The sequence below is a fragment of the Salvia miltiorrhiza genome, chromosome 7, assembly GCF_028751815.1.
Source record: "Salvia miltiorrhiza cultivar Shanhuang (shh) chromosome 7, IMPLAD_Smil_shh, whole genome shotgun sequence".
Lineage (NCBI taxonomy): Eukaryota > Viridiplantae > Streptophyta > Magnoliopsida > Lamiales > Lamiaceae > Salvia > Salvia miltiorrhiza.
In genome coordinates this window covers 34,633,898-34,649,877 of record NC_080393.1, presented here as the reverse complement: position 1 = coordinate 34,649,877, position 15,980 = coordinate 34,633,898, and the positions used below count along the sequence as shown (strand labels likewise).

Genomic DNA, 15,980 nt, shown 5'->3' with positions numbered 1-15,980 from the left:
GTGTTTAAACGGTTTAACAAAGGGACCTCATGTTTAAATGAAGTTCTGTCTCATGGTCAGCATAGTAATTCTAGTATTGGTTTATGTGCTGAGGAGCAAAGAAAGCAACATCGTAATACTACTGTTTTGGTTAAAGAAAGAAATGTCAGTGTGAATGTTGACAACATTAAGGATCCTCATAAGAAAAGCAAAAAGAAAAAATCCTATGTTTGTCATTATTGTTCTGCTCCTGGACATATCAAACCTCATTGTGTCAAATACATAAGTGATTGTGCTATAAAATCTGCGACACAGATGTTTGACTGTTACCAGAAGAATGTTAGTAACACTGGCAGGTTTGACTTTAGCAGATTGTTGGATAAGAGAGAACAGAATGAAACTTGTAATACTGTTGTCTACACCTCTTCGAATGCTAATATTTCTGAGAATTGGTACTTTGACAGTGGGTGTTCTAGACATATGACAGGAACAAAGGCTTTACTCTCTGATTTTGTTCCAACATCTGGAGGAAAAGTCACTTTTGGAGGAGGTGCGAAAGGAACAATTCTGGGGAAAGGAGTTCTCAATGTTACTGATTTTCCTAAATTAAAAGATGTGTATCTTGTTGAAGGGCTTAAGGCTAACCTGTTTAGCATAAGTCAGTTATGTGATGCAGGTATGACTGTAAAGTTCGACAAACATCTTTGTGAAGTCTTTGATGACACAAATCAGTGTGTGATGATGGGAAAAAGGTCGTCTGAAAATTGCTACAAGTCCCAAGAAGAAACATTCTGCAATGCAGTCAAACTTGATGATGTTGAGCTTTGGCATCAACGACTGGGACATGTCAACTTCAAGAATATTCAAAAGTTGATCACACATGATATAGTTCGAGGCCTTCCTAATCTGAACTTCAAGAAAGATGTTGTGTGTCAACCTTGCCAGAAGGGGAAGCAACACAAAACAGCTCATCCAATGTTGTCAACATGCTGTACCTCGAAATGCTTCGAACTCCTGCATATGGATCTGATGGGACCCATTGAAGTTGAAAGCTTAGGAGGAAAATGGTATGTACTTGTGTGTGCTGATTATTTTTCAAGATACACTTGGGTTGAATTCTTGAAAACAAAATCTGAAACCTTTGCTCATTTCAAGAAACTGTATAAAAGGTTTAGAGTTCAATATGGCCAGTTTGTTGGAAGAATTAGGACTGACCATGGCAAAGAATTTGAGAACTCTCTCTTTGTTAACTTCTGCACTAACAATGGAATTTTCCATGAGTTCTCTGCACCCAAAACTCCTCAGCAAAATGGTGTTGCCGAAAGAAATAATAGAACCATTCAGGAAATGGTGAGAGCTATGTTGCAAGCAAAAGGTCTTTCCAAACGACTATGGGCTGAGGCTGTAAGTACAACATGTCACATCATCAATAGGGTGTACATGAGACCAGGTACTATGTTAACTCCGTATGAGATTCTCAAAGGCAAGAAGCCCAATCTCAAGTACTTTCATGTTTTTGGATGTGTCTGTCACATCTTGAATGACCGTGATCACCTTAACAAGTTTGATTCCAAAAGTGACAAAGGCCTCTTTCTTGGATATTCTGTGAATAGTCATGCTTTTCGGGTATATAACCTCAGAACTAAGACTATTCAAGAGACTGTTAATGTTGTGTTTGATGATTCTCTTAGTCTCATTGATAGAACAGAGGATGAAGATGTTACTGAGCTACTTGAGAAGTTCAACAACATAAGTCATGCTTCTGATCACCACAGAAGTGGCAATGATGGTACAACATCTGTACCAACATCTGATGTTACTTCGTCCGGGTCAACATCAGAAGGAGAAGCTGGCAACTACGTGTCAGACTCTGAAGAAGAGTTGGAAGCTCAATTTCTTCATGATTCCATTAGACGAGATCCCCCAAGTCATGTGAGAAGAGATCATCCAAGTTCTCAAATCATCGGAGATGTTGGTGAAAAAGTTGTCACTCGACAGAAGAAGGGTGTCAATTACAAAGAGTTGGTAAGAATTGCATGTATGACTTCTGTGTGTGAGCTTGCTGAGGTTGAATGTTATCTGTCTCTTGTTGAACCTAAGAATGTTGCTGATGCTCTTAAAGATGTTATGTGGGTCAATGCTATGCATGAAGAACTTAATCAGTTTATTAGAAATGATGTGTGGGATCTTGTTCCTAGACCACATAACAAGAATGTTATTGGTACTAAGTGGATTTTCAAGAATAAAACTGATGAGTCTGGTAACATTGTTAGAAACAAAGCTAGATTGGTAGCACAGGGGTATACGCAAGTGGAAGGGATCGATTTTGATGAAACTTTTGCTCCTGTTGCTAGAATTGAGTCAATTAGGCTGTTGTTTGCCATTGCTTGTCAGTTTGGGATCTCCTTGTTACAAATGGATGTTAAGAGTGCCTTTCTAAATGGTGTCTTATCTGAGGAAGCCTATGTTGAACAGCCTAAAGGATTTGAAAACACTAGTAAGCCTGATCATGTGTTTAAACTTAAAAAGGCTTTGTATGGCTTAAAACAAGCACCACGTGCATGGTATGAAAGGTTGACTGTGTTTCTTCTTGATTATGGTTTTTCTCGTGGTCAAGTTGATAAAACTTTGTTCATCAAAAGACATGCTGGTAACACTATCATTGCACAGATTTATGTTGATGATATTGTGTTTGGTGCAACTAATGAAAAGCTTGTGAAGGATTTTGTTAAGGCCATGTCTACCACATTCGAAATGAGTATGGTGGGGCAATTGAATTTTTTCCTAGGTTTACAGGTAACGCAAACTCCTGAAGGCATTTTCTTCTCTCAAAGCAAGTACTCAAAAAGTCTTGTTCAAAGATTTGGCCTAGAGTCTGCTAAACACATGAGAACTCCCATGGGTTCCACTGACAGATTATGCAGAGACGATGTTGGACGTGATGTTGATCCAACACTATACAGAGGAATGATTGGCAGTTTGCTTTATCTAACTGCAAGTAGACCTGATATTCTGTACAGTGTAGGAGTGTGTGCTAGGTACCAAGCTCAGCCAAAGGAGTCACATTTGAAGGCTGTTAAACGCATCATACGCTATGTTGCTGGAACATCTGAACTTGGAATGTGGTATTCCAAAGACACTAACTCTAACATTGTTGGATTTAGTGATGTTGATTGGGCAGGTGATGCTGATGACAGAAAAAGTACAAGTGGAGGATGTTATCTCTTGGGAAACAATGTTGTGTCCTGGTCAAGCAAGAAACAAAATTGTGTTTCGCTCTCTACTGCTGAAGCCGAATACATTGCTGCTGGCAGTTGTTGTGCTCAACTTCTTTGGCTCAGACAGATGTTGGACGACTATGGTATGGAAAGCAACATCTTGACTGTCATGTGTGACAACACTAGTGCTATAGAGATTTCTAAGAATCCTGTTCAACACTCTCGCACAAAGCACATTGATATTCGTCATCATTTTATAAGAGATCTTGTTGAGAAAAAGCTCATTGTGTTGGAATACATTCCTACTGAAAAATAACTTGCTGATATTTTTACCAAGGCTTTAGATTTTGAGAGATTCTCCCATCTTAGGAAGTCTCTCGGTTTGTGCTGCATTTAAATGTTCTTGCTTGTGAGATGTTAGGACTTAGGTTTTCTTTGTTGGATCCTAACATCTTTTTTTCTTGTGTTTGTTTTTTCTTTTGTTTAGGCATATGCATGTAGGCGCCTGTGTTACTGAAAGTGCAATGTCCATGTTGGTTGATTTGATGTTATTCGATTTAACCGGTTCATGCTGTGTTCTTTTAGCAGAAGTTGAATAAAAAAAAAATTGATGTTATAAGACCGGTAGCACAAGAGTGAGGCTTAATGGTCATAAAACATCTGAAAATAAATGGATCTTCCCTTCTCTCATCTAAGTACTCGGGGCACGGCGTTCACTGCGACGATGCACTCAGGGAAAATGGATGTTGAGTTTTAAGATCTCAAAGTGTTTCGTTTTTTTTTGGTTTTACCTCTGCTGAAAGAATCATAGTCTGTTGTTCCGGATGTTGGATAACATTGTCTTCTAATGTTGAACTAACATTTGATGTAACATTGGCTCTACTGTTTTTGTTTCAATAGGCATTTTCTTTCTCTTCTCTGGCTCTCTCTCCTTATCTTTTTCCTTGGTGATCTTATCTGTTAATTGGTTTTCTAGGGTTTGTTTGTCTAATGCGTGATCCGTATCTCCTTATCTCTTGTGATATGATTTTCGAATTTTGATTTGTTTTTGTGAAGGAGATTTTTATGGGATTTGTGTTTATCTCGTGGCTTAGTGGTTGATGTTGGCTGGGGTCTTCTCGATTGTATATAAGGGGGTTGTTCTGATTATTTTTTACTACCTTTCTTTTCACAAACCCTTCTATCGAGTTTTGTGCAGTCTTTCTTTGAAGCTCAAAAGTCATGGACAAAAATCCTGATCTTTCCTCTCTCATCAAGAGTCTGATCCAACACTTTGGATCACCGGAAAGTGCTGCCAAACATCTCTCCGCCCTCCCTCAGATGGCCGAATCAACCGACAAACCCTCGTCTTCTCAAACTCCAGTGGAAGTCGCAGGAGGATCTTTTCCTCTAGTTCCTTCTCCAAAAGGCTCTCCGAAGAGAAGCACCACTGAATCGTCTGTAGGGGCTGATGTTGATCCTGTCTCTCTGCAAATGGTAGAAATTCCCATCAACCCTGAGCCGATCTCCACTGTTCCTCCCCTTGAGAATGTTCATTCAAAAATGGCGCCTGATTCCTCTGCGAAAGTTGACGAAAATCTCACGAAGGGGAAAACTTCTCTTCCAAACCCCATTGTTCATACGACCTCGGAAAAATCCACAGGACTTCCAGCTGTTGGTGTTACTCAACATCAAACTTCACTTCCTACTCCAAGCGGAGAGTCAATTCCGTCTTCAAAAGAGGAATCAGCGTATGCTTCTCCAGATACCTCTTTGGAGAGAATTTGTCACAGCCCACTATCCCAATGACGGGTTAACAGGGGTTATGACTTGGGGTGAACAATAAGAAATGGAAATGGACAATTACTTAACATTAAAGTATATGGAAATGTCACTAATAGATAAAATGCTAGGATCATATATGATTATTTGAATACTTATAAAACATACACATAAATGAGAACTGATTAAGGTGGGTTACCCAATAACACGTATAACAACTTCATAACATAGAGCTATCCTAATCAAAGTGTTTTGCAGCGGAAAACGTGTGAGATATACATATGAAGATGTATACTCAAGGTTACATTTCTTGAAATGTCAAAGGAACACCCGCTCAACATCATTCCATTCCATCAGTTGCTCAACCTGCACATTTAGAAATACATGCAGGGCTGAGTATAAAAATACTCAGTGACATAAGCCGAAAATACAACATGCATACATATATAAATTGAACTGCCATAACAGTAACACACAGGGGTTTTCTTGAATGACCTGCGCTTACTTAAAACATTTCGTTCATTTTCATAAAGGTGGATGCATCCCATTTTCAGTCTATATGATCCATATCTGTCCTTTCTGTCACGCGCCGGGAAGGAGGCCTCCTTACCACGGACGCCAAGACCGGTCGCAAGCGACTCGCGGTCTCCATGAGTGTACACGTTAACCCTAGCTAGCGACCTTTGTCTAGCATAGGATCCCAATTGGATTTCCTTTAAAGTTGGCGAACCAACACAGATAGGATACATACGTAAAACATAAACATTTTTGGCAGTCAATCATTTCATAAACATTTCATTTCATTTCATAAACATTCCATTTTCATTTCATAAGAGTCATTTATCATTTGGGCATAATAATAAACTGAAATTAACAGTTAAAATCATCTCATGCATATATTCGTATAAGAGGCCTACGACACGCAGGGGATCTCTATATACGTATAGTAAAAGTAATGCCCACCTGGATAGGCAAAGCCTGAAGATCATAATCACATAACCTGTCTTGGGAAAGCAGTGCTAATCCCCTTGGTCCACAAAGCCTACAAGAAATTCTATTCTTAATAGGTCTCCTTGAATCTAATCTTAAGTCATGGTGTAGTGCTTAACATTCTATGATTCACTTAGCCGGGTTTTTAATGAGTAAATAATTAAAAACATTTCTCTTGAGTTAAGAACACCAACAATATTCTTACTCATCTTTCTTTAATAATTGGAATTATAAATAAAACCAATTGAATAATAAATATTATTTTTGCAAGATATAATGCAAATCATGTCATGCTTAGCATATAATAAGTAATTTACTGAAAATATGCTTATAATAATAATTTAATATTATTATAAAAATTTACTCTATGAAAATAATTAATTAAACTTAATAAGTCTAATTAATTATAATAGTGTAGCTCCTTTTAAATAAAATCTGCACAAATCCAATTAAATAAATACTTGGGCAGCCCATGATTTAAAATAATCAAAGGCCCAGCTTAATAAAAGAAAATCGGCCCAAAAATAAGAAATAACCCAGCCCATTTAATTAAAAATCTCGGCCCAAGTACTCATAAAAATCGGCCCATTTAAATAGATGAAATAGAGCCCACGCTCAAATAAATAATAGCTCATACCAATTAAAAGATGAGGCCCAACTCAATAAAATAGAAATGGCCCAGACTGAATAAATAAATCGGCCCAAGTGAAAATTTAAAACAAAGGCCCAACTCTCGGCCCAACACTTAAACTAAGCCCTAGCCCACACTCTTCCCTTCTTCTCCCCAAATCACACGCACACACGACACAATCACATACACACAAACGCAATCAGTCATCTCTCTCTCGACCCCTCTCTTTCAGCCATCAGTCCCGCCGCCGCGGCTCCTTCCGGCGAGGCAGCCGTCGACCGGCCAACTCCGGCCTCATCTCCCTCAGTTCTCGTCTCTCTCTCTCTGCCTCACAACGCACACACACACATAGCAACACCGATCTCTCTCTTTCTCCCGAACTCACGGCCGCCGAGGCCCATCTCCGGCGAAGAGAGCCGTCTCCGGTCACCCTCACCGTCACCTTCTTCTCTCTCTCCGTCCGTTCACAGATCGCCCGACGACAGCCGAAGCAGTGGACTGCCGCCGCTGACCTCCCTCGCGATCTTTCTCTCGGCCTTCCGGCAACAGCAGCCGAGCCACCGTCGCCGACACCCTCAGCAATACCCAGCCCAGACCACCTCTCTCTCTCCAGCCGTGGCCGGGCAGCAGCAGCCATGGCCGCCGAGCTCTGGCCTCCCTCTGCTAAACCCAGCTCCGACCAGCCCCAGTTCCCGATGGTCGACGACCCCCAGGCCGCCGCCTCCCTTTTGGAACTCCGGCGAACGACAGCTATAAGCCGCGCCGCCCTCACCTCCGGCAACAACAATCTTCACCAACAATTCTTCTATTCATTTCCTTTTCTTATCTTCTAATTTCTTACTATTATTCTTTTAATTCTTTCCTTTTCTTTTGATTTCTCATGTAAAAACAGTAAAAGTGTGGAGTATTGCAGAAAATAGAATAATTATGCTTTACATATATGTATATACAAGAACAGGTTGTATGCATATGTATATGAATGTCATTTTAATTGAAATGCTTGAAATGTGTTGCTGGGTATATTACAATTGTATATGGCTTTGAACAAGCTTGCGGCTTGAAGCTCGATTTATGAGCAGAGGTAAAAGAAGTCAAGTGGCTACCTTGTGAGAAATTTCATTGAGTGTTGATCCTGTTTGTTTGTTGTGTGCTGGATTCTGTCGAAATGATCTTGGTGAGCAAATGAAAATTTTCAGAATGAGTGAAGTATGTTTCTAATAGATAGAAGAGTGCAGATTGAAAACTATAATTGAAGGTTGCAGGTGTGAGTGATGGGGATGAATTCTTTTTGCTAACTTTTGGGTTGGAATTGGGTAGGTGTGGGAGGGAGTAGGTGGGAGAGGTAGGTGTGGGAGGATAAACTAAAATACAATAAAAAGTCTTCCGGGTTGTATTATGAAAACTGTAATAATCATTCAGTGTTCGTTAAATAAAATAGTTCGTGTAAATGATCGATGCTCAATTAAATAAATATGCAATGCATATAAATTTAATAACTAAATTTATAAATGTTTTTGTAAATTATTTTTGTTGGAATTAAAATAAATTATTTTTCTTATTCCGGCGTGAATCATCTTAAACCTAAGTTTAAAAATTATTCTAAACTTAGCTCGAGGAAACGGGGTATTACAGAATTGGGGAAATTGCCAAAGAGGCCCTGCTTGATCTTGCTTCACAACCGGGGTCAGATGTTGATAAAGCTTCTGCTGTTGCTGAAGAAGAATGTGTCGCTGGAGATATTCCCACATCCATGGATGTTGATGACTCTGAAAAAATTCCTGATGTTGGTCAGGATGTTGATCCAGAAGAAAGCACAGATGTTATTGATGTTGACACCTTTGTCCCTGACAAGAAAAGCCGAAAACGTAAAGCTGGAGTGGCCTCTCTCAGGAGGTCCTCAAGGTCAAAATCCACACGGGTGATCCCTTCTACTCTAAATCTTCCTAGCCGAGAAGACAGTGATGTTGGTCCAACATCACAGCCTCCTGTTCTCAAGCCAAAGGTTGAGCATTCTCCCACCTCAAAGAGCGGAAAGGTATCCTCTACCTCTCATACTACCTCCCCTCGCATCAGCTGCTCTGGAAGCTCCTCTGAATCAGAGGTTGAGGTTAGTAAGTCATACTCCACTCGTTTTTACACTCGTGAAGCAAAGAATGCTCTCAAAGTGTTGGCTGCTAGGAAGTTTCATAATGATAGACGTGCGGATAAGGATTTCTTTTCAAAGTATAGGCTTGATATTCTCTTGCAAGATAGGGGTATGTGGGGTACGGTTGTAAATGTTTTTCCCTATGATGCTGACATTGTTAGGGAGTTCTATGTTAATCTGATGACAGAAGCCTTTGACCCAAAATCTGTCAAATTTGGGAAAGTATTTGTTAGGGGTAAGGTCTTTGATTTCTCCCCAACTGCCATTAACAAAGCATGTTACACTGCGAATACCAACACTGATGATGTTGAGGTTAATGATGATGAGATGACTAGGGAGTTGACTGGAGGGAAACTTAAGGCTTGGACCTCGAAGTTTGCTGCATCCACTTTGTCTTGGAAATATTCTGTGCTTCACAAGATTGCAGTTTACAACTGGATTCCAAGCAAAAACACTACTGCTCTAACCAAGGAACAAGCTGAATTTATCTTTAAAGTTGGTAAGCTTCTGACTTTCAACTTTGGTGAGCAAGTGTTTGCTAACATCTCTCGTGCAGCCTTTAAATCCACAGGTGGAAGTATGCTTCCCTTTCCAAGCCTCATCTACAATCTCTTGGTTCAGCAAAACCTTAAGGAGAGAGAGGAAATTGTGCTTGTTGAAGAGAAGAATCTACTTGAGTTTTCCAAAACCCTCCTCACTCCTGATCGTGTCAAAGATCTCCCCTACGAACCTCCACGTGCTGGTCCTACCTTGTCTCCTCAGCCTGATGATGAAGCTGACTCTGCTGAAGCTGAGATTGACATGTATGGTGAAGACGAAGATGTTGATCGTGCGACTTCTCCTGATGTTGCACTTGATGTTTCCAACATCATTTCTGTCAAAGCACATCTCACTAGAGAAACATCCACATCTCGTAAAGGCAAGGAACCAGCTGGAGATTCAGAAGTTGAGATTGATCTTGATGTTGCATAGCTCATCAAGGCCAGAGAGGATCTTCTCAAGCTCAAAAGACAAGTGCAGTTGATGGTGGATCGGACGATCAAGATGGGATAGGACATGCTTGCCCGGGTCGAATGTTGTGACCAAGTCTTCGCCAAACTCCTACCTTTTCCTTCTTCAACAAAAAAGGGGGAGTAGTGTTTCTGAAATTTGTTGGCAGTTTTTTGTTCCAAAACATTTATTGTTTCTTTGGTGATGTGTTTGATGCGTGGACATCGTGACTTTTTGTGGTGCATGAGCACCTGTTTTTGGTAACATAGTTTATGTTATCTTGGTTTTTGATTATATGTTGGATCAACATTTATCATGTTTTTGGTATACCTTCGTTTATTGCGTGGGCAGGTTAAATGAAGGTCTTGGCCTTCGGCCGACCTTCATTTTGATCAAATAAAGCAAAGCTTCATTTGATCAACTTGTATGTGTAAAGTTTCTTCTTGTTTTTTGATCAATGTTGATCGATAGGTTAAATGCTCTGAATGCTGCTGCTTGCTTTTGTTCATTCTGAGTATGTTGATCGAGAGGTTAAATGCTTTGAATGTTGTTGTTTGTTTTTCTCTCTTCTGTTTTGCAGGTTCTTTTGTTTATTTATTCAGGGGGAGTTCTTAACTTTCTCTTAGTGAGTCAACATTCAGTTTGTGTTTCTTAAGGTTGTACCTCAAGTGCTTCTTGAGGTTGTACCTCTTGTTTGTTTCAGGGGGAGTGTTTACGACATCTCCTCTGGACTAATTTTGAGGTTCACCTCTTGTTTGATTAAGGGGGAGTTTCTAACTCCTTCTTGATCTGAAAAACCTGTAACATTGAATTCTTTTCTGTATATAGTTTTTCTTTGTTTGTGTTTTTGTTGCAGGAATGAAAAGATTAAGGGGGAGATTGTTAGAGTCAATGTTGACTCCGACAATGTTGGGACCAATGTTGATAACATATGTGTTTTCAATGTTGGGTGGAATGTTGATAACATTCATGGTGTCAACATTTCTGGGTTTTCAACCAACATTCCGGAGTCTGCCTTGACTCCATACTTTGACTCTCCATTGGTAATTGTATATATTTAATCTTTACCTTCCTTTCACGTTTTATTATTATTTGGTTGTGGAATAAATGTTTTATGCTTGTTGACCACGTTTTTAATAAGTGAAAAGGTGGTTTATCATGGTCCAAAGTAGTGGGCTGTTAGTTCCTATTTTTCAGGACCCATGATCTCTCAACCAACATTCCAGACTGGTCGACTGGCAGTTTTCGGAGGTGGATTGCGGCGGTTATAGTAAGCTTCTGGAATTGGGAAGTGGAGGAAACTAACCACGACATGAAGGTCTATAAAAGCAGCAAGAAGCCTCATTCATCCTTACGTTTTGGAAGTGCAAAATCAGAGACTTAACATTCACTCACAACCATCTCGTCATTTTCCTGCTGCAAACGTGTCACCGGTTCTTCAAGGATTGCTTTGACGAAGTAGACTTAGGCAGCCAATCTGTAAAGTCTATCTTTGTATCGACGGGAAGTCGAGGGCAAGAGTTGAAGTGCAAGGCCATTGGAGCGTAGCAGGTTGTTTGCTTTGTCCGATTAACTTTTGTTATTCGGCTGTTTTGGATTCTGTGTTGTATCAACATTGTAGTACTGAAAGTAGATAGGTTGGTTTATCTTAGGCAGTCATTCTGTAGAGATAGATCTCCAAGAAGATCCAAATATGTACTTTGTATTGTTGATTCAACATAGTGATTTTAGCCTTGAGGCACTCACGGGTTATTTATAATCCGTGAAAAAAGTATTCATGTGTGTTATTTATTTCCGCTGCATGTTGATAGTAATGTTAGTAACATTCGGTTGATAACATTGCATTCAACATTACTCTTTTCTTTACACAGTTTTACTTTGTTGGTAATTTGGGGCACTAAACTCTTTCAATTTTCGAAACAATAAAAAAATAATACGTGGAAACAAATCTAGGATTATTTTTAGGAGAATCACCAAATTAGTGGAAACAAATAAAAAAACATAATTTTAAAAAAAAATAATCTTCGATAAAAATAAATAATATTAATTTCAAAAAAAATAATAGCTGGAAACAAATCTAGGATTATTTTTACAAGAAACCCTAAATTATTGGTAACAAATCAATAAATATATTTTGAAACAAATAAATCAAAAGAATTTCGGAATAAAAAATCATATAAACTTCGAATTATATGATTTATATAATTTATGGAAATAAAAAACCGAAACATAAGGAAACAGAAAAACGTAAATTTCGAAAATTATAAAACCGAAAATACAAAACAATAAATTGAGTATATTTAATAAGGGATATTTTAGTAAAAACACACAACACTAAAAAATCGGACCATTCTCTACCAAGGCAAAAAACCGGATTTACACTGAGTGCCTAAGACACTCGTGTCTAAATATCATTTTCACTTTTTAAATAATAAATTAATTTTCATTGTTAATAGTCCATAATTTTACATTAACTTGAGAGAATTGAATCAAATTCAACATTGAAAATTAACTAAGAAAAAAAAATTGAACAAAAATAACATAACTTAACGTGGATACTACGATTATAAAAACAGTGTATTATATTCTCTATTGTAGTTTCTTACACATACAACACACACACACACACACACACACACATATATATATATATATAAACTCAAAAATTAGGAGGCAACCTCGGCCCCCTAGCCCCTGGATCCACCACTGTTAACGAATACAACAAAGAAGAAAGAATTGACTATGACGACAAGCTGAAAGCATCAGAGTGTTCTTAGCTTGTGCAGCTTACATGAAATTCAAAGTATATCAAATGAATAAGAAATGCACATCTTTTAATTGAGTGCTTACTCATGAGTAGTAAAATATTTTTTTTAAAATAGGTATGAACATTAAAATCAATATATTTGCGTGACCTTTTCTTTAATTCTTAATCTTTTGCTATTTATTTTATTTATTAGTAGTATTTACGTTGAAATGTTTGAATTATTATTACAATAAATATTCAATTATTATAGTAATAAGGGGTTAATGCTGCTAAATCCTCTAACTATTTTCATTTTCGCGTAAGTTAATCTGCCATAGTATACCCCAACTAAGCCTTGAATTGCAATTTGCAACTTGCATCCAGCGAAGAATTCCGGCGACCTAACTTAATCTACGTGTAAAAAATTTTGATGACAAGGCGGAATAACGTCTACATGGCAAATGCATGTCATTTTTTTTAATAAATTACGTGTTGTGAAACGACGCCATTTTCAAGCTCCGCCCACCTCTCTCTCAAGCTCCGCCGGCGTAGTCGCTGCCCGCCGGCCGAAAGGCCACCGCCCTCGTTCCCCTTTCACAGACCATCTCATCCCTCTCTCTATTCTCAGGGGCTTCGCGCCACCAACACACAAAACTGAACCCACACCTCTCTCTCACACCACCGTGCTGTCTCCTTCCTTGGAAACGGTGAGAACGCTGCCTTCTCCCTCCGATCTGGGTTGACGCCGCCCCACGCGGCACCGTTTCATTCCTTAGCGACGGCGGAGACGCCACTCCCTCCCTCTGCTCTCAAAACCCCCATCCACGGACACATCCGCCTTACCATTCCCCAATTCAACCCCACTTCACCGTGCTCCGCCGCCACCTCTCTCTCAAGCTCCGCCCACCTATCTCTCAAGCTCCACTGGCGAAGTCGCTGCTCGTCGGCTGGAAGGCTGCCGCCATCGTTCCCCTCTCACAGACCATCTCATCTTTCTCTCTTCCCCAATCCAAACCAACCCCAAAATCCTAATTTCGTAAAACGACATCGTTTTGTGCTTAATTATTTAAAAGAAACGTGAAACAAAACGATGACGTTTTGACTAGCTGAAGTTATTTACACGTAGACATTTTTGGTTGCCAAGTCAATTTCAATTTTGCCGAAAATTTTCATATAGTGCAAATTGCGATTCAAGGCTTAATTGGGGTATATTGTGGCAGCTTTTCTAAATTTGATGCAACACGCCAAAATAAAATAGCTAGTGTATTTAAGGGCATTACTGTAACACCCCGATAATTTAGATTTATTTTATAAGTTTAATTAATAGTATTTTCTTGTATAGCTTATTTTTTTAAATAATTACATGATACATATAGATACACACCATTAATTTTATCTAGACTATTGTTATTATTATTATTATTGTTATTATTATTATTATTATTATTAGTATTATTATTATTATTATTATTATTATTATTATTATTATTATTATTATTATTATTATTATTATTATTATTATTTTGTTTCCTATTAGAACTAGAACTCTTTAAAGACTAGTATAAATATGAGATAAATTTTCAAACCCTAAAACACACACACACGCTGAAACTCTACGCTAGCATTAAGAATCGGTATTTTGTTTCTTCTCCTCCTCCTCCTTATTTTTTATTCACGCAAGGCTTTATGAAATCAGTAGCTTTTCAATAATTTCTTAAGTCTGTTTCGAATGTTAAACATGTGTAGGTTGACTAATAATATACTTCAAGCAAATAAATTGGTTAGTGGCTAACATATGAAATCATCTGCTGGATTGATTGTGCAAGCTTATTTTATGGTGGACAATTCAAAACCAACTGTTATTTGTAACCACCTCGAAATATTTTTCCTAATTTTAGATTACTTTTGATATGATTTAACCATATTTTATTGTAATAATTTCTTCAATTTCGAAACATGGTTAATTAAGTTTTCTTAATATTTATAAGACAAAACTTTGGCTTATTATATAATATAGCATGTATAGACGTACTATTATATAGGTTTGTTTATAGGATTTTAGTTTAAGTTAGGATTCATATTAATTAAAACATTTTTTTATGTGATCGGTGCAGTGCAATTAGGATCCTTATTCCGAAGTTGATTTTATAAGCTTCGACATTAAGGTGAGGGATTTTACGCTTATTCATATAGTTATATATATTTTTATTCTCGCGTTGATTACTTGTTTACGTGCATCTTATGACTATGTTGTTATGTGCGATCATGGGACCTAAGCCATTGATCTATGTTGTTATGTGCGATCATGGGACCTAAGCTATTGATCTATGTTGTTATGTGCGATCATGGGACCTAAGTCATTGATCTATGTTATGTGCGATCATGGGACCTAAGCCATTGATCTATGTTATGTGTGATCATGGGACCTAAGCCATTGATCGATCATGGGACCTAAGCCATTGATTTATGTATGTGTTTGGTCATGGGACTTAAGCCATCGACTCAAACTATGATTATGTTTGTCAAGGGGCTCTAGTCTCTTGGCGTATGTTTGCGAGTATGATAATGTGATTTAATTATATATGTGACATATATGAATATTTTGTCATGTTCCTCACTGAGTATATTTTTCAATATGCTCACCCCTTATTTTTTCAGTTTTTCAGTTTCAGAGTCGAAGTGGCCATGGAAGTGGAGAATGACTAGGGATAAGGATTTTACATTGAACATTTTAGTTGAACTCATTAAGTTTTATTTTGCTTTTATGATACTACTTTAGTTCGGCAAATGGATTTTTAAATTAGTTTAAATTTTTCCTTATAAATTAAGAAATTATTATTTTACTATCATTTGTTCTCTAAATTTTTAAATAGTAAAGTTTATGAAAATTGGGGTGTTACATAGTGGTATCAGAGCGGGTCTACGTTCCTGTAGACTCGTGCTTTAAAAAAAATGTTTTGCTTTAAAAAAAAAAAGGGGTTTAAGTAAGCTTAAAGGGTTAAATAAGCCTAGTCATTCGAAACTCATGTGCTGCATCGACTCCAAGGTATGTGTTTAATTGTTTAAGTATATGGCTGTTATATGTTTTACATGACATATTTTTTTTATGATGTTTTTATGTTCTAGTACTATTATGTTTAGCTCCGTTAGAAATAGTTGTAATTGTGAATTAACTCGGACACGTCAAACCCCCACTAGAGCCGAAGTTACTCTACACGCACGAATTATGAAATTTCAAGAGGAACATGAAAGATTAAGCAAGAAATTTCCGATTTAAATAATTTAGGTTTCGCTTAGAAATTGAACTTGCTTATTTTCTTGTTTAAGTGAGAACCATGCCGCCTCGTAGAGCCCCTGCCGATCAACAAAACATGATGCAAGAATTTATCACCGCAATGCAAGGAATCTTTCAACAACAAGCTCAAGGCGCACAAAATCCACAACGTAATAACACAAGCGTAGTCGTAGAGCAATTCCGACGTTATAATCCACCAAGATTTGACGGGAGGAGCGGACCCC

At 38.0% G+C, this 15,980-nt stretch overlaps 1 protein-coding gene across 1 annotated transcript; it reads left to right on the top strand.

Annotated features, from left to right (window-relative positions):
* Positions 1-7,744: 7,744 nt before the first annotated feature.
* On the top strand, positions 7,745-9,697 carry LOC130994152 (uncharacterized). The gene is made up of 2 exons (XM_057919181.1): positions 7,745-7,753; positions 8,189-9,697. Exons 1-2 carry the CDS (start codon positions 7,745-7,747, stop codon positions 9,695-9,697), a joined length of 1,518 nt encoding a protein of 505 aa, XP_057775164.1.
* The last annotated feature ends 6,283 nt before the right edge of the window (positions 9,698-15,980 follow it).